The sequence below is a fragment of the Eublepharis macularius genome, chromosome 11, assembly GCF_028583425.1.
Source record: "Eublepharis macularius isolate TG4126 chromosome 11, MPM_Emac_v1.0, whole genome shotgun sequence".
Classification (NCBI taxonomy): domain Eukaryota; kingdom Metazoa; phylum Chordata; class Lepidosauria; order Squamata; family Eublepharidae; genus Eublepharis; species Eublepharis macularius.
Genome location: NC_072800.1, coordinates 53,074,441 through 53,096,678, shown reverse-complemented (window position 1 = coordinate 53,096,678; position 22,238 = coordinate 53,074,441). Strand labels below are relative to the sequence as shown.

The 22,238-nt window shown below is 45.0% G+C and overlaps 1 protein-coding gene across 1 annotated transcript in view; it reads left to right on the top strand.

The window, feature by feature from the left end:
- Nucleotides 1-22,238, top strand: part of HDAC9 (histone deacetylase 9) — a 572,443-nt gene that overhangs the window by 378,615 nt on the left and 171,590 nt on the right. The window contains exons 15-16 of the mRNA XM_054990743.1: nt 9,328-9,448; nt 17,270-17,319. Of these exons, the coding sequence (XP_054846718.1) occupies nt 9,328-9,448; nt 17,270-17,319 (171 nt within the window). The remainder of the gene's footprint in view (nt 1-9,327; nt 9,449-17,269; nt 17,320-22,238) is intronic.

Here is a 22,238-nt window from a genome sequence, read left to right as displayed (position 1 = left end):
AACTGATAGGTAGACCCCATCACCTCTGTATAGATTGGCAAATTCAGTAAGCTGGGGAACAACCAATAATGCCCCAGCCCTCCCCAAAATCCAAAGTCATTACCATCCAGGTGAATGACCAGCACATGAGATGGAGGACTGCACCTCCCCTCCAATCATCAGGCCACTACTTGCCCAGGCGGTGCAAGCCTGTGTGACCCTGTAAGGAAAGGGCCGTGCCCTGTAATTCAAGGTCAACACCCTCCAGGATAATGTGAGGTAGAAGTCCGCACCTTCCCTCAAAGCATCAGGCCACTACTTGCCCGGGCGGTGCAAGCCTGTGTGACCCTGTAAGGAAAGGGCCGTGCTCTGTAATTCAAGGTCAACACCCTTCAGGCGAATGACCAGTACATGAGGTGGAAGTCTACACCTCCCCTCTAAGCATCAGGCCACTACTTGCCTGGGTGGTACAAGCCTGCGTGAGCCTGTAGGGAAAAGGGGACATGCCCTGTGAGATGACCTGAGGCAGAGGACCACAACTCCCCTTGAGCCGATTCGGTTTCGTTTTCTCAGCCATGCCGGACGCTCCTCTCGGCTGGTCCGGGAGGAAACGACCGGGCACCCTGACCGGGCGGCTGATCCGCAAGGATTAGCCCCCAGGACTCCCAGGGAGGGAGCCAGGGTCCGGGACGCGGCGGGAAGAACTCCCCGAAATCAATGCGGGGGGGGACTTGCCCGTTTGTCCCTATGGAGGCCGGCAGATGTGCGCGGCGCCTCGAGTGCCGCCGGGCAACGAGAAACGGCAAGTAAAAGAAACAGGCGGAAGCCTGTAAACAAGCGAATCCCTTCTGTTCTACAAGCGTTTGTGAAGGAGAGGTTGATCTGAAGAAGACTCGCTCTTCCCCTTCGTTGAGTTCCAGAATTTTGTTGGCGCCCCCCCCCCCCAAAATGGCAGCAAAGAAGCAAAGTCCCGCTCTCGGTAAGTCAATCTCTGCTACCTTGCAGAAGGGGGAGTCGCTCGAAGAGTTGGTACGCAGGGCGGTGGTGGAAGCTATAAAACCCTTTGTTGACAAGCTGAACGAAACTGATCAAAGGGTGGGCTTAATTGAAAGCGAGGTGAAAACCATTAAGGCAGCAGCGGGGGGGGGGGGGGCAGAAAAGTCTGCTCTGGAAAGTGCGTCACTTGTGAAGGCTACAAAAAAGGAGCTGAAGTTGGTGGAGAACCAGCTGATCGGGCTACAGGTGGAACGAACGCAGACAATTTTGCGTCTCCAAAACGTGAAAGAGGAGGAAAATGAGGATCTGTGGGATTTGGTCTCGGAACTACTGGCGACACCCGCGAGGACGACTAAAGAAGAGGTTAAAAGCGCCATTTTGGAGGTCCGCCGGGCTTCTTCAAAATATGCAACAAAGCGACAGTTGCCTCGTGAGATCATTATTGACTTTTCATCTAAAAAGATTCGGGACACCATCCTATATAACTCATACAATGCGGATTTGGACTTTATGGGTTTGAAAGTCAAGATTTTGAAGGACGTTCCATTTCTAGTCCGGAAACGGCGTTTTAAATATAAAAAGTTTGCAGTTCTTCTGAGGGACCATGGAATAAAGTACAAATGGTTATTCCCGGAAGGAATATGGTTCAGATATAAAGATCAGGCCTATAAGATATTATCAGAAGATCAACTAAAGGATTTTGAGAATAAAAACCCAGAACTCTGCTGCACCAAGAACGAAGAAAAGGAGGAGCCGGAGGGGGGGGGAGGAGGAGGAGAGCATCGCAACAGCAGTTGCACAGAGAGAATTGCGTCCGGGACCTAGAAGGGGGAGGAAAGTTTAATCAGAATTTGAAATGTTTATTCTCTGTATGATTAACCACTCCATCATTATTCTATGGAGCTATTTTTGTATTATGACAGTATGAAGGGAAACATTGAAGTGTAGTGTTTAGTGTTTGTAGTTCATTCCCCCCCCTTTTCTTTTTTCCACCTCCCTTTGTCCCTTCCCTCTCCCCTTTCCTTGAGATAGTCTGGTGTAGTGTTTTGTAGCTATGAAAAATAAAAAAATTTATAAAAAAAAAAAACCTCCCCTTGAGCCATTAAGCCCACTACCGGCTGGAGTGCAACAGGAAATGGGCATGCCATGACCCTGCGGTCACCCAGGTGACCCCCCCTCTTTCCACCTAAACTGCAGCATAAGAGCATAAATGGTCTGCATAACTCTTTGGGGGGGGGTGACTTCAGAACATGGACTGCCCCTTGAATTGTCACACCAAAAGTGAACAATGTGGCAGACAAAACTCCCTTACCACAAAACACTACCACTAAGATCTGGAAACCAAGTAGCATCAGAGCTAACCTGAAAACTCTGCCTCTAAGAGCGGGTCCTCCTTCCAAAAGGCAAGTCTGTTAAAGCAGTTGGGAAACTTAACTCATCCTACACTGCCAAATCCTCCCTGATACTACTACAAAACTTAAGCCTGTGATGAAGCACCTATGGCCTCAAGTAGGGGTCCCAAGAAACTTTCTATCAGGTGCCATCACTCTATAGGCAAAATTAACCCTCGCAATGGCCAGAACCTGCAGAGCCCTCACTTGCAAAAAGAGCTGAAGCGCTCAAAGGGCACTATAAGACAGAGCACTCCCTTCGAAGAGCCCTGACTGTAAGATATATTGCCCTATGAAGGGAAACCCAATGACACAAAATCTCTGAGATGAACTGGTGAGTGAAAGGCAGGCTCCATGTCACATTTCGCCATTTAATTGCAGACCCCACATCACCGAGCCACCTTGACTGCTGGTCAAAGGACCTATACGCAGAAAAAGAGGGACATCAAAAAGGGGGAGCAGCACCCTGCCCTCAGCACACTCCCTTGCTATTTTGTACCAGGACCCTGAACAGGGATCCAACATCCATGTGAAACCCACTAGCAAATAAAGGGGGATCCTGGCACCTGGAATATGCAGCCAACAACCTCTAAGAACCTACAGATTTATGGGTCAGGTCTCCTCTCCAGTTTGTTGTTGGGACCACCACTCAGCTTCCCACCAGGCCTACCTCCATGCCCCTGATGTTTGCAAGCCATGAAGATGTTGGGGAGCACCTCAGATTGGGCGTTCATGGCCAGATCTACAGAATTTTCTAGCACTACCCCTTGTGAGGTGAACTCCCAACAAAGCATCCAGGGCTGAATGGACTGCACCACCAGGGACACAGATACTAGGATCAACAGCAGCCCTATGAACAAAGTGACTGCTGTCAAAGCGATCCCGTGTTGGTATTGCAGGAGACATCACCTGCAGCCCAAGCTGCTGGTGTATCCTATCCCAGGGTAAGCCAGGCTTGAGGCTGGCCCCCATGCACTGAATTCCTCATCACACTGCAACCATGCAGCACTAGATAAGTCATTATGCCCTTTACATTATATCCAGGTACCGAACAAAAAGGGAGGGAGCATCAAGCCCATTAAGGCCTAACCCTTATTGCCATGTCACAGGGACTAAAGCCGACTGTGTGTGAGGACTGGCAACCTGCCTGCTTCATGGCTGTGGCCATGAAGGCCACTGTCCCAACCAGCTCAGGCCCTGAGATGTGCTAGCCTGGGTTCTGCTTGAGTGTAAAACACCAATGGTGTAAGAACAGAGGCTGAACCCAGGGCCCCCACAGCCATGCATATGCCCTCTGTGTTTTAGTGTGCATCATGCTATAGGGCAGGCCTCTTCAGGCCAGCATGGATGATCTGAAGCCACATACGCATCAGCACCATCTGCCACTGGGGCTATGCCCCTACCATCTTCACTCCTGAAACTCGTCTAGCATAATTTCCTCCTTCTGCTGGCTCCACAGCAAGCATCTGGGTCCGTCACTGCAACTTCCACCACCAGCATGTCCCTTTCCTCATGCTCGCCGATGGCAGAAGGTCCTTCTAGAGCAGAAAATCTTGTTAACACTTCCCACAGAGGACAGAGCAGCTGACTCCAGCCTCTTGGGCCGACCTGATCCCGGCCTCGAGACCCCTTTGGACTGTACATGGACTGCAATGCAATCCGGTATATCACATCTACTAGATAGGGTTGCCAGTTTCAAATTGTGAAATTCCTGGAGACTTGGGCGGGGGAAGCCTGGAGATGGTGTGGCCCTAGGTAGGGAGAGACCTCAGCAGGGTACAATACCACAGAGTTCACTCTCCAAAGCAGCCATTGTCCCCAGGGGAAGTGAGCCCAGTAGCCTGGAGATCAGTTGTAATTCTTGGAGATTTCCAGCCACCACCTGGAGTTGGCAACTCTACTACTAAAGGACTCCTCCTATCAGAGGAGGACAGCATCAGCACAGCACTTTCAGGGGCTTGCCTCTTTGCTGGCTGTTTGCATTTGGGCTTTCTTTGGCTTTTCTAGGGCAGCATGGTTAAACTGGGTACAGAAGTGAACTGGCCACCTATGGGGTAACCCACAAAATGGCTGCTCACCACACAAAATGGCTGCTGCCTAATAAGATGTCCTAAACAAAGATGGCTGCCCCCGGCATCACATAATGGGCACTGATAACCACACCTCCATAGTTGCCCTAATAAAAGATGGCCACCAGCCCACACTACCATTTCTAGCCTCCCTCAAGTAACAAGGCCTGCTAAAGCTGAAACGCCTGCCATCCTATCTGCATGAGCCTCCAAAGCCCTCAAAGTGTGAACGGGGGTGGGCATGAGTTTCCAAGCACCCAAAGTGTGAACGGGGCGAAGGGGGAAGGCCAGACAGAGAGGGGGCCACCAGCATCCACTCTGTTGAGCCCATGGCAATAGTATGTGAAGCAATCCGCCCCTCAGATGGTTTCAATTCACCCCTGTGGCCTACAGAAAAGCCTGTTGCTGGTGCTACTGGAAGAAGAGTGAAAAAAAGGGGAGGAGAGGAGCCTATTAGACCAGAAGCCTACAGGGGCTGGGCCTCACCCTGCTTTAGCCCTCCTGACTGATAGACAACAAGCCCCAAATGTAAATAAGGGGGGAAAAATCTCTGCGAAACCAATGAACCTGGCACTGAGCCCTGGCTATCATCCGGGGGTTTCAAGGTAGCAAGCAGGGCCGGCACCACTGTTGAGGTGGTGAGGCGGGGGCCACGGGCACCGCAGGGCTGGAGGGGGCGCCGGAGGGGTATTCTGGGAGTGGAGGCGTGTGCTGCGCCACCGCCGGCCAGCCCTGCACTGCTGCTGCCGCTGCCACACACCCCCCGGTCAGATGCAGCAGCCACGGGCCAGGGATGGCAGGTGGCTGGGGCTGCATGCGGAGCACGGGCGGCCTCCTCGTGCCACCCCAGCCACTCACCGGCTAATGGCCCCAGCATCACGGTGTGATGATGTCATCACGGGATGACATCATCACACAGTCCGGGAGCGCGCGTGAGGATGGCCTCAGGTGCCAGTAACCCTGGCGCCAGAGCTGGTAGGAAGCAGGGGAATAGCACAGCTTCTCCAATGCAGGTACTGCTGCCTAGACCTGAGGGCCTTCAATAAAACCAGCCTCAGAGAAGCCCAGCTTGAAGTGTGCTCTGTTCAGGCTGAGCAACAAAGACAACTGTGTGCTGGGGAAGAGCAGAGCAGGCAAATATGACTTTGGCTCCGCTAGGGCTGCCAGACCCCCGGTGGGGGCGGGAGATCCCCTGCCCCCACCCTGTCACCCCCCCTCTCTACCTGGATGGCGGGGGGGCATGCACCTTCCATGCTCGCCCCCCCCTGCGGTGCTGCACGCCCCCGCGCACAGCAACCGCCAGGATCAGGCCTGTTTTGGTCTGGATCAGGGCCCCTGTAGAGTGCGGGAGCATTCCTGCGCTCCGCAGGAGCCCACAATGGGCCCGATCTGCGCCCAAACGGGCCCAATCCACACCCCTTTTTGCGCGGATCGGGTCCGTTTCGGCACGGATCGGGCCCGTTTTGGCACGGATTGGGCCCGTTGTGGGCCCCTGCAGAGCACAGGAATGCTCCCGTGCTCCACAGGGTCCCACAACGGGCCCGATTCATGCCCAAACAGGCTGCGTGGTGACGTCACTGACGTCATCACGCTTGCAGGAGCGCGTGTACCCCCCCTCTCCAGGTAAGAGCCAGGCCCCAATCTCCCGCTGGGAGATCGAGGGGGCCTGGCAACCCTAGGCTCCGCCCATCCAGCAAAGCCCTCGGATGCCTAGGAAATGCTCAACTGCCTCTCCTTCTTCCGGGGCTGCAAACACAGCCCCTGTCCAAGCTGCAGTGCTGCCGTCCAGGTGGGTCAAATTCCTCTGCCACAAATTTTCATCAGGGCTGGGAGGCTGCTTTCAGACATCACATTGAACCATGGTTTGATCAGTTAGTTGTGAAGTCTAAATCCAGTGAATCTGAAACCAGGATTTGTTGATGGGCATAATTAGGGGTTTAAATTAGATGTTGTAGTTGGTTTATTAATCACTGTTTGTACTAATGGAGTTTGTTGTGATGTCCTAATTCACAACTAAAAGTTGTTGAATTGCAGCCTTCTGGTCACAGAGGTGATAGTATAGAGAATTGGGTATTTTATTCATTGGAAGGTAGAGAAGAGGCAAGCACCAGGCAGATCAGTATTTGTGCACAACCAGGATCATGCAAAGTATCCAAAGTTTTTACACAAATCACACTTTAAACAAACCACTGTATATCATGATGATATCTGAATGCAATCAGACAGGATTACAGAAAAATTAGCTATTTAAGATTCCATCACGGTTTCATTTAGCCTATGATACCAAGCATGATTAGTTCAGTGCAGGTTTTACTGAAATGAGAATTGCCACAAAAACTTTGCATAAAGTGAAGTTTATGCCTCTTCCCAACAAACATCGGAAGAAATCTCAGGGTACTGGAAAGAATGTCAATAAGGCTACCAAAGTTTCATAAGCTGATTCTGCATATCCCCATGTTTTAATTATATTTTACATAAAAGAAGTTCAAAATAAATTTGGGTTTTTTTCATCTGAGGAAATATGACTGAAAAGAGGCTGAAAGAATCTCAATAAGTCTAGCAAAACTTCTCAGGGGGGAAAATCAGCTATTATTAAATTAAGTTGTTTAGGACTCACTGTCTTTGGATACTACCCTAAAGTGTATTTTCCATTCTGCTGCATGTTCCAGTTTTAAATTGGTAAAATAAAATAGAGACTTCCACTACTTCCTTTGGAGATCATTTTGCAACTAGGTCCAAGTGTTAGGAAATATATTCCAATACTGATTCATGGAAGGGAGCCCAAATTCAGTTCATTAGATATATTGACCATCACAGAAAATAGCCTCTTTTTCTTCTGCGTGTGTGTGTTTGTCTTTGAAAGCAACTAATGTTATAATTAGAATTCTATTGAGGATCTATACATCTTTCTGATGGTAGTTTCTTTGTGGCTCATGCAATAGAAACAACATTTAAGATTTTGTCACCCACAATTCATTCAGAATACTGTTTTCCAGCAAGGTTTCTCGTAAGTGACACGGAGGGAGAATTTAATAAAAATGGTCATGAGGAAAAGAGTAAATATTTATTGATGTCGCTATAGTAGGGAATTCTGTGTGAGTTTTAAAGGGGAACATTGATGCCATGCGATCAAAAACTTTTACTGACTTCTACCAAATAGGCAAAAAGAGATCCCTAAATTTCACTGCTAATAGATGAGGGTGAAATGTTTAAAGACCCAAACCAGGGTTGGGTTGGGAAGTTAAAATGGTTCAGGAACAAGCTGAGTGGCCCTTATGGCCCTGCTAACAAAGCTTCAGACTGAATCTGGGACTCTCTCCATGCAGAGTATGTGTTTTGCCAATAACCTATGGCTATTCAAAAATTGGCAGTATGGTGTGAGGCCACATTTATATCGTGCAGAAATTAAAACTCAACCCACCTCCTTAATTACATGTTTTCTTCCTGCAATGTGGCTTCTTCACAAAAGGTGTGATACCACATTTTCCCAGTCCATTGACTTGTTGGGAGTTGGATGCAAGGGTACTCATATCCCAAAGCAAGAACCATGGCTTTGTTTAGACTAGCAAACCAGAACAATAAATCCCAGCATTCAGCCTTGTAATTTGTAGTGTGTGCCCTGCCCTTCCCCTCACACTAAGCCCAACAATGCTTTCATTAGCAATTGAACATAGCAATCAAGTCCACTTCATCCATCCGACTCTTCATCTCAAACCTAAAAGCTCCTACATCTCATACTCCTAACCAGGGTGCAGCCTCAGCTTCTACTCCAATGTCTGCCTTTCATCCTTGCTGCTATATACATGGACTCAGGTTGCACTTGTAGAATTCTGTCCATCTTGCAGTAGCTCCCTTATAGGCCAATTCAAGAGTTTGGCTCTGAAAGTGTCCTCCAGAATTTCAGAAAGTCATAAAGAATTCTGAGAGGTAGTTCGAACAAGGAGTCAACCAGCAACTTCCTTGATTCATATACTACTCTTTGCAGAATTGTCAAGAACCTTTTGAATTGAGCTGTTTAAGTTACCTCCGTGGTCCAGCTGGCCCCACAAAGAACTTTTTAAAGCATGATAGCTATGGATGCAGAATAGCTTCTGTAAGCAACTTATTTCATTGCTCAGGTGTTCTAGCCATAAAGGTTAGCCTCTGTTCTAAAACTACTTTCTTAATACTTGAATCCAGACTCCTTTGATTTTCTCTTGGGGGGGGGCTGTACATTTGTTCTTCACAGAGAGTGAAATGACTTTTGTGAAGGAGGCCCTTAAATCTATACTAGGGAATTTGATGGCAGTCTACTGTGGAATCAGTGGCTGTGATCTTAGCTAATCTTCTCCACCCAGTGGTTCTCCTCTCAAGCTCATTTGAGACCAACACAGTTTACTGGGCTAGGAAGCAGTCTGCAGCTAAGCTTTGGGGATATAGGCCTCACACTGTGTCCTGCTTTTGTCAAGACATAAATGCTTTAGAAAGTAACTTCTGGCTCATCTCATAATGCAGGTTGGCCATTTTTATTGGTTTACTAATATTATCAACTGCTCTCAAGGCACAAGGAAATGCAACTACTATGAAGCTGCATAATTAAGAACTATGATGCTTTTTGTATTCTTTTGTCAGTTTGAAATAAAAGCAAACAAAAAGAGGCGGCATTTATTTATGACATATAAAGTATTGTCTTGTCTGATTGTATATGATTTATCATGAAATCAATGCATTTGTTACAAACCATCAGTGGTTTTCTTTTTTCAAGCTAGTGTTCAACAAATCAGTATCACATTCCTGTATGATGCAACTGTAGCCCCGTATTAATCCTATTAAATGTTATTCTGGATTTGCCTCTCCCCCCTCCCACATATATTATCAGTGGAATATTGTAGACCTCTGCTGCTTTCTTTCAGCGGATCCGAGGTCGAAAAGCCAGTCTGGAGGAAATACAGCTGGTTCACTCTGAACATCATTCACTGCTGTATGGCACCAGCCCCCTGAACAGACAGAAGCTGGACCCCAGGAAAATCCTAGGTCTGTAAAGGGCTCTATTCTACTGAGAACAGCACATTCCAGCACTGTCATTAGTCATAGCTGGTGTCAGTTTAAAATACTTGGCAAGCAGTATTAAAAAAAATACTTTTTTTCCAAATGCATTGCATTGTGTAAAGGGAATGTTGCAGTGGCAGCCAACATAGATTAGGAAAAGGGACTTGCTGGAAATCAGCAATAGAAGTCTCTCCCTGTTTGCTTTAAGATCATCTTTCTTGACATTAACTCTTGATGGGAGACTCAGCACTAATAGCTACAGCTTAGATTGCAATGAGTAGATAGGCACGTAGATTCCAAGATCATTTTTGATCCATATTATGACCTGAATGTTTTATGCTTATGTGCAAGGATTCTTATATTAGGAGGAGAGGTTTATCAAACTGCCATTTGTGAACTGCTGGCATCTATTCTAAAATGTATTTCATGGGGTTGGAAATCCTGTGATAAGGGGTACTAGAACTTGATTTGCCCTTTTGTTTTAGACTTAGCACTAACATTTGCACAAGGGACATTTGCACAATTCATGCAAAAAAAAAATTAACCTTGAAAGAAATTTGGAACACTGCTTTCCCAATGTATACTGGAAAAGGAAGGATCATTGTTTGTACATGATTTGATTGATTTGAATTCTAATGGGCATATTCTTTATTGTGTCAATGTTACCTGAAACATACAACTTACATAAAACATAATGTACTACATAAATTTGATTCAACATACTTTAATTTCAATTAATAAATATATTTTAGAAAACTTCTCTTTTGAAAAAGCCAAACATTTGGAAAAACAATTGATTTTTTACCCAATAGCTGTTAAAATGCAGATAAGAAATAGGTTACTTCAGCTCCAAGATACAATAGCTATCAATCACTCTATCCAGTTTGCTTTGCTGAGTCAAATTTAAATATCTATTTACCCTACGGTTGTCTCATCTCTCTCTAGATGGCGTTCAAGGCATCCCCAGTCACATGGCAAAGAGCCTCTGTATTGCACACCCTCAAATTCCTTAAAGCATCTAACACAGACCCATGTGGAAATTGCCGCAGTTATCCTTCCCTGGCTTTCTAGCCCCTTTAGCAAACCAAATTAGTCTGGGAAGGAAATGATTTGCCTCCCTCCACTGTTATTTTGTGACAGGCTCAGGTGTGAGTTGCATCTTTAAAGCTATTTTCTTTTTTAAAAAATCCTGAATCACCAATAGTCTTTGCTTTCAACACATCCTGTTTACTTTGATCTGCATCAAGAGTACTATTTGCACTGTTCATATTGATTTGTTTGGTAAAATCACTGGATTTCAGCTGTCAATTTTTCCCCATACAGCTATGAGCAGGTAGATTGTCATCTTTCTTTCAAAAATGGTTATATTAGATAATATTGGACCTGTTCCATCTACTCTGAAATTCAGCAGCCTGCATGAGCTACTGAGAAGGTGTTAAGCATTGGATCTATGGGAGTGATGTGTGGACTTCCCATCGACCGTAAAGGTCAGGTGCTCTGGAAGTCCTCCCCCCGCCCATACAGCATCTAGGCAGGGGCAAGGGGGAGCTAAAAGACCCTCTTGAGGCTGGACTCATCCGTACCAGACCAGCTGGTTTCCTGCTGCAGAGTCTGCCCAGGCTGTTTCCAGCATTGTTCTTCAAGATTAGGAGCAAACAGGGAAATGCAAAGACTCAGGGAAGAGCCAAGACAGTCGGGAGGTGTGTAGGAGGCCAAATGACCTATGCCAAAACCTCAGCTACTGGGGCTTAAAAGGAAGCCCAGGGAAATCTGTGAAGGGAGAGAGAAATGGGAGAAAGAGGAAAGCAGGTTGCACAGTGGCAGAAACAGAGAGCGAGCAAAGCCAGCAGCAACATGGCATAGGAGCATGCAGCCGTGGTCTGGAAGGCAGGACTCAGGCTGGAGAGATGAACCGGTAATCTTTAAGCAGAAGGAAAGCTCCCTGCGAGCCAACTCATCTGCCTTTGGCTGGGGAGGAGGGAAGGAGGATGAGAAAAGAGGATCCTGGCCCTAAATGAGGGTAGAGTGAATCTGGGAAGAAAGGGCAGAGTGCAAAGCCCAGGGACCAAAGCTTGGAAGGAAGGAAGAGAAGTCTGAATCCTGGTTACTTCACTGGATTATTTTCTCCAGTAAGGTAACTAGGAGATAAAGCCTTTGTACACTTCCTGGTGAGAATAAGGCTGATTTATCTCACAAATAGGAAAAGACAGACAGGGAAAGAATGGAGCATGCAAGGTTTAGCCCCCCATAAAATCCTGATGGAGAAACTTCTGACTGGGTGATATGTATGCAGTAAAGGATGGATAATGTCCAATACTGTCTACTGTAAGCATCTTTCTAAAGGATGTCTCAGAATTTTTTAAAAATAAAACTCTCTGGAGAAAACTTGATTACTGGTAGCCATCAGTAAGTGGCTTGAGGATTGTGTGACCTTTGAATAACAGCCAATGGAAACTAACCACTGCAATTAAATTTACCTGTGTCTGAATCTCTACAACAGGCATAGAAAACATTCCTAGATCTTTTATAGTTTTATTAAGCAAAACCAACCATGTATTAAATGGCAGAAAGTATTTACAAGTTAATAGCATGTCTTAATTAAATGGAAATTGTTGGATTAAATAACAGCCCCTTGGTTTTCGCCGTCTCCCTGCCCTTACACACACACCACAGATGCTTCCTTGATACTCCACTGGGAATTTAATGGAACACTACAGACAGTAAAATAGCATTTATATCTCACAAAGCACTGCTATTTGGTTAAAGAAAACACTCAGCTTTTATGTTGCATTAACAACAAGGGGGGAATCAGGTGAAGGAGGGGTTTTAAAAGTGACTTGCTGAAAATGGATTTTACAGGTGTTTAACAAACTGTACATTCACATCCAAATTTAGGAATGCAACAGCACAAAGGGGAAGGCGGTTAAATATGTGTTTATATCCTTCTGAAGTTGATGGGATTTAACACGGTGGTTGTAGCTAAGCGTTTACTTAAGCAAGGACCTTCTCTCATAAATGAAATGCAACACCACCACTAGATATTTTTTTGGACTATGACACTACCTTTGAGAAGCGTGTCATTGGGTTATTTATATTTCATTATGTTACCCTTCCAAAGAAGCATTACATCTTATTCTTCCTGTGATGGAAGCTTTCATAATATGCAGGCTAAGATATTCAGAACAATTTGGAACAATTGCTTGCTTTTCAGAGATTCTTTTCTTCTACCTTGCTAACAAAATATTCCTAAGAAATCCACCATTTTTAATGATGGCAAATTTATGAATGCCAAAATATGTGTGTCAGGCCATCTGAATGTCTAAAAGTTTCATATAAAATAGAACTGACATACCATGAATCTGTATAATATATGTGAATATATTACAGCTTCAAGGCACATTTTTCATTTTCTTACCAGCTATTGTTGGCCCTAAGTGATGATAATGAAAACCACTGTAGACTCCTAAACCTCTCCTAGTTTCTATTAACTTGCAAGCAATGCCATATATGCTCATACAAACACTGGCAGGGGAACTCCAAGCTGTAAGCTTTCAACTGAAGCATGAGAAGGCCAGGATGTAGCACAGATTCTACCGCTGAAATAGGCAATGATATTTTGAGTTAGATTGGGTTTTGAATAGAGATGGGCATGATCAGCATTACGATAGAAAAATACCCACAATAATGGCGATTGCAAGATCGGGACCTGGCGGATCGGTGCCGTCCACGGTGATTGATCCAGCGTTCGGGGAGGGGGGGGGGCTTGATCGGGGCGATCAGGCTCAGATTGGGAATCCAGACACACAGGCGCCAGCAATCTATTCCCCTGGCAATGGAGCCAGGGGAATGCCTGAGCTGTGTTTGCCCTCCTTCTGTCGCCCTGGAAACCCGAATGGAAGCCCAGCTTTCCTTGATCAGCAGGGCTTCCTTCCAACCACGGAGCAGCAAAGCACTCACCAGTTGGGAGAAGACACCCAGGGGAGGAAGGGGGAAGGGGGTGTTCTGTAGCCACGGGCACTCCAATCTCATCCCTGCAAACCCTGAGAGGCAGCTCTGATGGCCAAACACAGATGAGTGGCCAGACCCCCTGCCCCCTGAGGGGAGGTGGCTTGTTACCGTCTCCCCATGCCCGCTGGGCCTGGCGGCCGCTGTCATCTCCCACCGCTCATTTCACGCCAGCACGCTCCTTTTTGGCCTGGCAGGCAGGCACATGGGGGATGCCGCCGTCGAGCGACCAGACCCCCCACCCCCTGAGGGGAAGCAGCTCGTTGCCGCCTCCCTGTGCACACCAGGCCCGGCAGCCACCACCACCATCCACCTTCCCACCTTCCCACATAGCTGGGAATAGCAGCGCCCCTCTGCTTTGGCCTCCACGATCAACGATCCATGGATCGGAACCGGGAGATGATCGGTGTGTATCGTTAATTCGGGATCGTTGCCAGCGCCGATCCATGATCAGCTTGATCAGTAATTTTTTTTTTGGATTGTGCCCACCTCTAGTTTTGAAACAAGATGGAATACCCTACTGCGTTGCCAATTTCTTAAAAGTTAAAATTAATTTTTCTTGTGATTGATAAAAGATTTGTAAATCCATTAGTGGATGTTATACAGATCGAAAGTAGTCCTGGAGGATCTTAGATCCCTTTGCCTTAAACTGTCATACTGAATACTTTAACTGAGAGCCAAACTAGACGTTATTTCTTTCACAAGTTTGCCATAGGGACTTTCAGCCATATTGTAACTGCAATTCCCCCTGGCAATTCTTCACAGAATCACAGAGTTGGAAGGAGCCATACAAACCTTCTAATCCAACCCCCTGTCCAATGCAGGATGAGCCTAAAGCATCCCTGACAAATATTGATCCAGTTTCTTCTTGAAAACTGCTAGTGAAGGAGAGTTAACCACTTTCCTAGGCAGCTGATTCCACCTTTGAACTACTCTGATCATGAAAAAGTTTTTCCTAATATCCAGCCGGTACCTTTCTGCATGTAATTTAAGCCCATTGCTTTGAGTCCTATCCTCTGCTGCCAACTGGAACAGCTCCTTGCCCTCCTCCAAATGACTGCTTTTCAAATATTTAAAGAGAGCAATCATGTTCCCCCTCAATCTCCTCTTCTCCAGATTAAACATTCCCAAGGCACTCAGCCTTTCCTCATAGGGCTCAGTCTCCAGACCCCTGATCATTCTCGTCTCTCTCTTCTGCACCCTCTCAATTTTGTCTACATCCTTTTTGAAGTGAGGCCTTCAGAACTGCACACAGTACTCCAGGTGCGGCCTGACCAAGGCAGTATAGAGAGGGACTATGACCTCCTGCGATGCAATGGCCCTTTTGATACAACCCAAGACTGAGTTTGCCTTTTTTGCCACCGCATCACACCGACTGCTCATATTTACAGTCCACTCTTACTCCAAGATCTCTTTTGCATACACTACTACCCAGAAGTGTATCCCCCATCCTATATTTGTGCTTCACATTTTTGTGGCCCAGATGTAATACTGTGCACTTATCTATGTTAAATTGCATCTTGTTCACAACTGCCCACTTCTCTGGAGTATTCAGGTCTTGTTGAATTTTAACTCTATCTTCTTGGATGTTTGCCACTCCTCCCAATTTGGTATCATCAGCAAATTTAATGAGTAGCCCGTTTATCCCTTCATCCAGATAATTGATAAAAATATTCAAAAGTACTGAGCCCAAAACTGAGCCCTGTGGTACCCCACTGGACACCTCCCTCCAACGCCATTGACCACCACTCTTTAGGTGAGGTCCTCTAACCAGTTTCCTATCCACCGAACTGTCCTATAGTCCAGTCCGCTGTCTTCCAGTTTACCCATTAGAATGTCATGGGGAACCTTATCAAAAGCTTTACTGAAATCCAGGTAAATCACATCAACAAAGTTCCCACGATCCAGTAAGCTTTTCACTTGATCAAAGAAGGAAACCAGGTTGGTCTGACAAGATCTGTTGGGGACAAAACCATGTTGACCATGTTGACTTCCCTGGATCACTAAGCAGTCCTTCAGATGCTTACAGATTTTAAAGATCCCTTTAAAATCTGTTCTAATATCTTCCCAGCAACAGAAGTCAGACTGACCGCCCTGTAGTTTCCCAGGTCATCCTTCTCTTTCTTAAAGGTTGGGATAACATTCGCTCTTCTCCAATCTTGTGGCGCATCCCCAGTCCTCCAGGAGGCCTTGAAGCTGATGGACAAAGGCTCTGAAAGTTCTCTAGAAAGGTCACTCTCCACAACCTCTCTGTCAATGTCAACTAGCCACCCAGGTGTCCTGTCCTGTCTACTACCATCTCTAGATGGGCTCAAGTTCTTCAGGGAGAAAACGGAGGCAAAAAAGTCATTAAGCCTGTCTGCTTTTTCTCTGTCTTCTATCAGAGTTTCTCCTTTCACACCCAACAGCAGTCCAATTGCCTCTTTTTCCATATGTTTGCTTCTCACATATCTGTAGAAGTTTTTCTTATTGTAGTAAGCCCCCCTGGCCAGACCCAGCTCATACTGAGCTTTGGCTTCTCTGATGGCTGATCTGCAGTACCTAGTAACCCTCATATATTCCTCTTTAGAGGTCTGTCCTCTCCATTTCCTGAACATTTCCTTTTTCTTCCCTAGCTTATTCTGGAGCTCTCTGTTCATCCACATCAGTTTCTTGGAGCCCTTACCATGTTTCCGTCTTGCTGGAATAGTGAGGGCTTGAGCTTGCAAAAGCTCATGTTTGAGAAGAGCCCACCCTTCACTTGCTCCTTTCCCTTCCAGCACACTCCCCCACGGAATGACTCTCATCAAGCCTCTGAGATCATTGAGGTCGACCCTATGAAATTCTAACCTATTAGTCTGGCTACCAACTTCCTTGGGCCCCACAGCAACTGGAATTCAAGGAGGACATGGTCACTTCCTCCTAAGGTCCCCACCACCTTCACCCCATCTACTAATTCTTCCTTGTTAGTTAATATTAAGTGTAGTATGTCCGAGCCCCTTGTAGCTTCCTCCACCATTTGAAAAAGGAAGTCATTGGCCAGGTAGGTCAGGAAGTTGCATGAGTCTTGTCACTTTGCTGAGCTTGTCTGCCAGCACACATCAGGGAAGTTGAAGTCACCCATAATTATAAGATTCTGATGTCAGGATACTCTAGCTATCTGTTCAAGGAGGGCAGCATCCATTTCCTCTTCCTGGTCAGGTGGTCTGCAACAGACTCCAACAACAATACCTTTTGTCCTTCCTCGCCTTATTTCCACCCATATACTTTCCACCGGGCTGTCAACCACCTTCTCCAGAACTTGTGGACAATCAAACCCTCTCCTCACATACAATGTCACTCCGCCTCCTCTTCTACCCTTCCATTTTTTCTTGAACTCGTACCCATCCTGTGTAAAAAGCACCAATGGGTCCATTTCTGATTGGGAGAGGAGCGCAGGGAGAGAAAGGGCTGCTGGTTCCCCCCTCCCCGCCACCCGGAGCCATTTTCAGCAGCCAAAATGACCAAGGGGCTGTAGGGACTGGTGTTATTTCAACCCATTGGGAGGCTGCAGGTGCAAGCAGTGAGGGGACTTAAGTAAAACCGAGTGAAAAAGCTGCTTGGATCCAACTGCTTTTTTGTACCTATTATGTCTCTGGTCTAAAACTTTCTATGGGTTTTGTATGCAATTCTAGACTTTCTCCTACTTCCTACTGCTGGTGAGGATTTAAGAACTGAATTTATTACTTGTTGAATAATTATTGAAAATGATTGTGACTAAATTATTGGAACAAGCACTTCCCCCCTTAATGCTTACTGTTTTCTTCTCTTTGCAATACACAGGAAGTGTGCCTCAAAAGCTCTTTTCGTTGCTGCCCTGTGGAGGACTCGGGGTAAGTAGATTTTGCTTAAGTGTAACAGGATGTCTGAAAATAGCTTGTTCCATATTGTTCCATGGTACCAGCAGTTACAAGAAGTTGACATTTTGATTACATTGTCTTTATCAAGATATCATACATTTATGAACAGATTAAGCTGCTTTTCTGAGTCAAAGCATTCAGAATTATCTTCTTCTGCTCGCAGTAACTTTATGTATGGTATCTTCATATATTTACCATAGAGATTGGGGGGAATTCTATTGCATTGCTTGTCGTGGTGATCTAACTTAACATTATACTTCCCCTCCCTTGATGCTCCCATCCCCATTCTCTGCATTGACAAATTCCTAACCACAATGGTGGAGTATGGAAGGTAGTGACTAATTACTGCCTTACATGTTCCTCCAGAGCCAGCTGCATCTTTTCTACCCATACTCACTGCTCTATGTCCCATCTCATCTCATTTGCTGAAAATGACGACAGAATGCCAAATTCTCTCCCTTCCTGTTGTAACAGCTAGAGGCTTTCAGCTATGACATCGTGTCCTCAATTGATTATCCAGGGATAGGGAGTGGGTATGGTAAAACTCACAACTGCTGTAGTGGTTTTGGTGTCAGATTAGGAACTGGGCAACCCGGGTTCAAATCCCCATTCTTTCTTGGGGCTTCTTGGGTGACCTTGGGCCATCTCTCTTAGCCTAAACTACCTCACAGGGTTATTGTGAGGATAAAATGGACAAGGGGGGAATGTCATTTAGACATTTCATTAGGACGGGAAGAAAATGCTATGGAAATCTAATTTTCAGCCTCAGTCCTATAGTGGGTAATTCATGTAGCACTAATGTGTATTGTAAACCCTTTGGAAAGGAAATATATTTTGTATTATGTACATTTGTCACGCTGTGATAAATGCTACATGATGCTACATGAATATCGATGCTACATTAATATTAAATAATAGAACAGCATAATTAATAGCATATTATCCACAAAAGCTGCATAATCAGATTCAGCTTATCTAGCACATCAGGCATATTTAATTTCAGGAAATTTTGAAAACACTTCATAGCTTTCTTGAGTCTTCTTTTTTGTTAAACTGATAGGCATAAATATATAAATAAATAAAAGAGGAGGAAGAGCAGACTTTTATGATAATATCATCAGCTTTCAGCTTCAAAGCTTCTGTGGCTTTTGAGTTGTCATTTATAACTTGGAACTGAACCTGCCCAGAATTCCCTGGATATACTTAGCAAAATTGATAACAGACTGACTCTTTTATGGCTCAGAGGAGGCAACACCAATCACATCACTATTGGCAGTCAATATGATTTTTGACATGCTGTAAAAAAGCATAAAAGGTCTTATGGCATTTGTTTGGATGAGGAATGGGCTCACAAGCTGTGCTGGGGTGAAGTTTGGGTTTGGAGATTGGTACCCCAGGGACTGCCCTGAAGACAAAAGAGTATTCCACATTTATCTTATAAACTGAGGCAGCTGCCCAATGCTATGTTGCTAAAAAATAATAAAGGAAAATGAAAGAAAAATGAAGGGTCAGCATACAGTGTCAGACCTTTAAATTTAATGAAGCCATGTGAAGGGACGGACAGTATAACACTTTGTAGGCATCCAAATATGTACTAGAGAAGTGTTAGGATTAACTGCAGAAGTCAATGTGTGCTAAATACTGTAAAAATTTTAACCAACTTAACTACTACTGCCAATCAGAATGATTTGAGGTGTGGTATGAATGTGCTGCTCTAAAAATGGTGTTAATGGAAGATGTATCAGATCTGCTGATTTAGGTCAAATCCTATTGATCTACGAAAGACGAGGCAACATGTCATGATGTACTAAAGAACTGTGGATAATCTGCATGGTTTATTTGCATGTAATTAGAATTAGCTGTTTATGATATCTCTGAACATGGCAGATGCCGCAGCAGATGTCTCTTCTTCTATCATTCTTTCTTCAGAGTGTGAAAATAAAGCTTAACCTTTGACAAATTCTTGAGAAATTTTAGGAATGATAACTGTAGGAAATGAATAATCTTGAGAAATCCTAGAACAATGATTTCTAATTTTTCTGAAACTCTAAAAGCTATACATATTATGCGTATATTAAAATGAAAACTATTGTCCAGACAGAGCAGCATAGATGTGCAGGAGGAGAAACTATGGCCCTTTTCACACTACTTATGTGCTTCTGGAACATCATGAAATGTAGCGCAAAAAATGCGGAAGATAGCATCTTTTTGCGAGAGTTTTGCGCGACATTGTGCAAAACTCTCATGAGAAGACGCTATCTTCTGCGGTTTTTGCGCTACATTTTGTGATGTTCCGGAAGCACGTAAGTAGTATGAAAAGGGCCTATATGTGGTTGCATGATGCTAGGAGCTATAGAGAAGCCATTCCTGAATTAGGACGCTAGGTGCAGATGGGAAGTGTCTGACAAGTTCACAGTAATAAGCTTAGGTGTCAGACATGTCCCCTGCAACTGCCTAGCTGAACATGACAGCCTGACTGGGTACAGTATTTTTGAAATGCCTCTTTGCTATTGATTCAGTCTAGGAGATACTAGTGAGGTCTCCTTGAAAGTTGGAATTTTTCCTAGTTGAGGCCACATGGAATGTGACAGAAGCCTAAATCAGGGTCCTTTTCTCATCATTTAGTGCTGGTTTTGGATGGTTTTTTTCCTTTAGCCTCTGGATCACTTTTGTTCTGTGAACTTAAAATAATTCAGTATTCCCATTACCATCCTACAAGTGGATATCCTCACAGCACAGCACAAACTGACCACCACATTATTAATCTTCCTTGGGTTTATCACCAGAAACCCAGCCAAAAAGGCCTGCCTGCCTGTCTGCTTGCCTCTCTTCTCCATGCATTTTGCCAGTATGGTAAAGATTTGGGGAAGCCTCCAGAAACCCTTGCTCTGCCACCCTTTCTTCTTCAGATGTGGAAAGGTCAACCTTCCACTCCAGTTCAGCCAACTTTCACTGAGAAGCTCTTGCTTCAGTAACATTCTGATTCATTTTGTTCAGATTTTCTGAGGGTTTTCGTTGTTACTTAAATACTGTCAGGCACAGTATTTCATTTCAGTATTTCATTGACAGAGCTGTTCCGCCAGGCGTTCAGTGGTTGAAGGGGGCGGTGCCATGTTGGCCTCCCACCTTTGGGGTGAGGGGGTTCTCCCCACCATTGCACTTGGTTAATTTATTTCATTATTGTTTTGTGTATTGATTTTAGTATTGTTGTTTTTTGTTTTTATTGATTTTAAACTGTTCACCACCCAGAGCCCCTGAGGATGGGCAGTATATAAATTGAAATTGAAATATAAATTGTGCCATGTTAATGTAACTGATATAATTATAATAATAGTAATAAAAGCCACACCTACAAACAAAAAACATAGCATTTAAGAGTTCATGCTTCTTTTCCCATCACTATTAGACTCATCAGCCTATTAAATGAACAGATCTGGCTCTGCTTTCCTCTTTGCAATAGGGACTTTAAAAAAAATAGCAAGGAAAGGTCAGAGGCCATTTAAAAATGGCAGTGCAACTTGGAAATAGTGAGTTTTAACCGACTATGTTGCACTAGTGTTTCACATTTGCCAGCCCACACTGAACAAGCTAGCAAGTCAAATCAAAGTCAAATATATTTCTGCAAATGAGGCATGAAAAAAGATTTTGCCTGACTTGTTTTTAATTGTTCTGTCTAGTGATGCTTTGACCATTGTTTTCATACATGAAGTTCTGGTTGGTTTTTAAAAGGTTTGATTTTATTTAGGGGTGCTCAAACACCTGCCAGTCCAGCTCACATTGTATTCACCAGTGGCAATCAGGCAGCTGATGAGCTCTTTGGCTGCTCACAACCTGTTTGCGTCTGTTCACAGGACCAAGCTACTCATAGCCATCAGAAGTTGACTTCCAGCTGATGAAGGATTGTTTGGGAGTTGGCTTCTGATCGCCTGCTGAAAATTTTTCTCTGTACCCAGAACAGCTTTTAAGTATGTGTGTTTGGTGGGCAGGGGGGTCAGGAGCCAAAAGCCAGCTGATTGCATGGATCAGCTAGAAGTTGGGTTCTTCTGATCTCCCATCCCAGAATCTTGGCTTTGTCCCAGGCTTCTTGAGATACAGCAAATTTGAAGGAGTGTCATCAGAAGCCCAAATAATTATCCTTCTCTTCTCCTCATTCCAAACTATCAACTTGGGTTGTAGAGAAAATAAGAGATTGTGCCTGTTCTCTGCAGCTCTCAGCTTGGGGTGGTGGTGATTGAGTGAAACAGATTGTTTATCTCCTCCTGATCTCAAGCTGCCAGCTTGTGCTTAGATAAAAGGAGCAGATCATTTGGGCTGCAGAGCAAGGATAGAAACCATCACTTTCCCCTCTCCCTTTTGCTATGGGGAAATAGAAACAGATTGCTTCTGATCTCCAGCTTCATTGTGTACTAGTTTGGGGTGGGGTGTATCCCACTTAAAGGTGCAATACAGCTAGATGGAAGAGCATTTCAGCTGTATTCACAGAGCAACGGCAGTAACATTAGACTCTACCCTACCAGAATGGCAGCAGGCATAAACTTGGGATTCAGCTAGCTCTTCTGGAATCATGGACTCTCACCAACACTCTCTGGCACTAATATATTCCCAGAATGACAAACGTTTTGTTGGCAGTCTTGTATAAAAGCCACACACGATTCTTAAAGGCAGGAATGCTTTGGGGGAAAGATTCAGTTTCTATTTGCTTGCCAGTAAAAAAGAGAAGTTTATGTGTGTGTGCATATGTGTGTGTGAAGGAACTGTATTTGCTCTGGAAACAAATGGCAAATAGGAGTCTCTGAAAGCTTTTGTACCTACAAAGACACATGGATTTAGTAAAGAGAATATAAATCACTGAGTGGCATGACAAATCCATGATTTCCAGAATTACTTCTCAT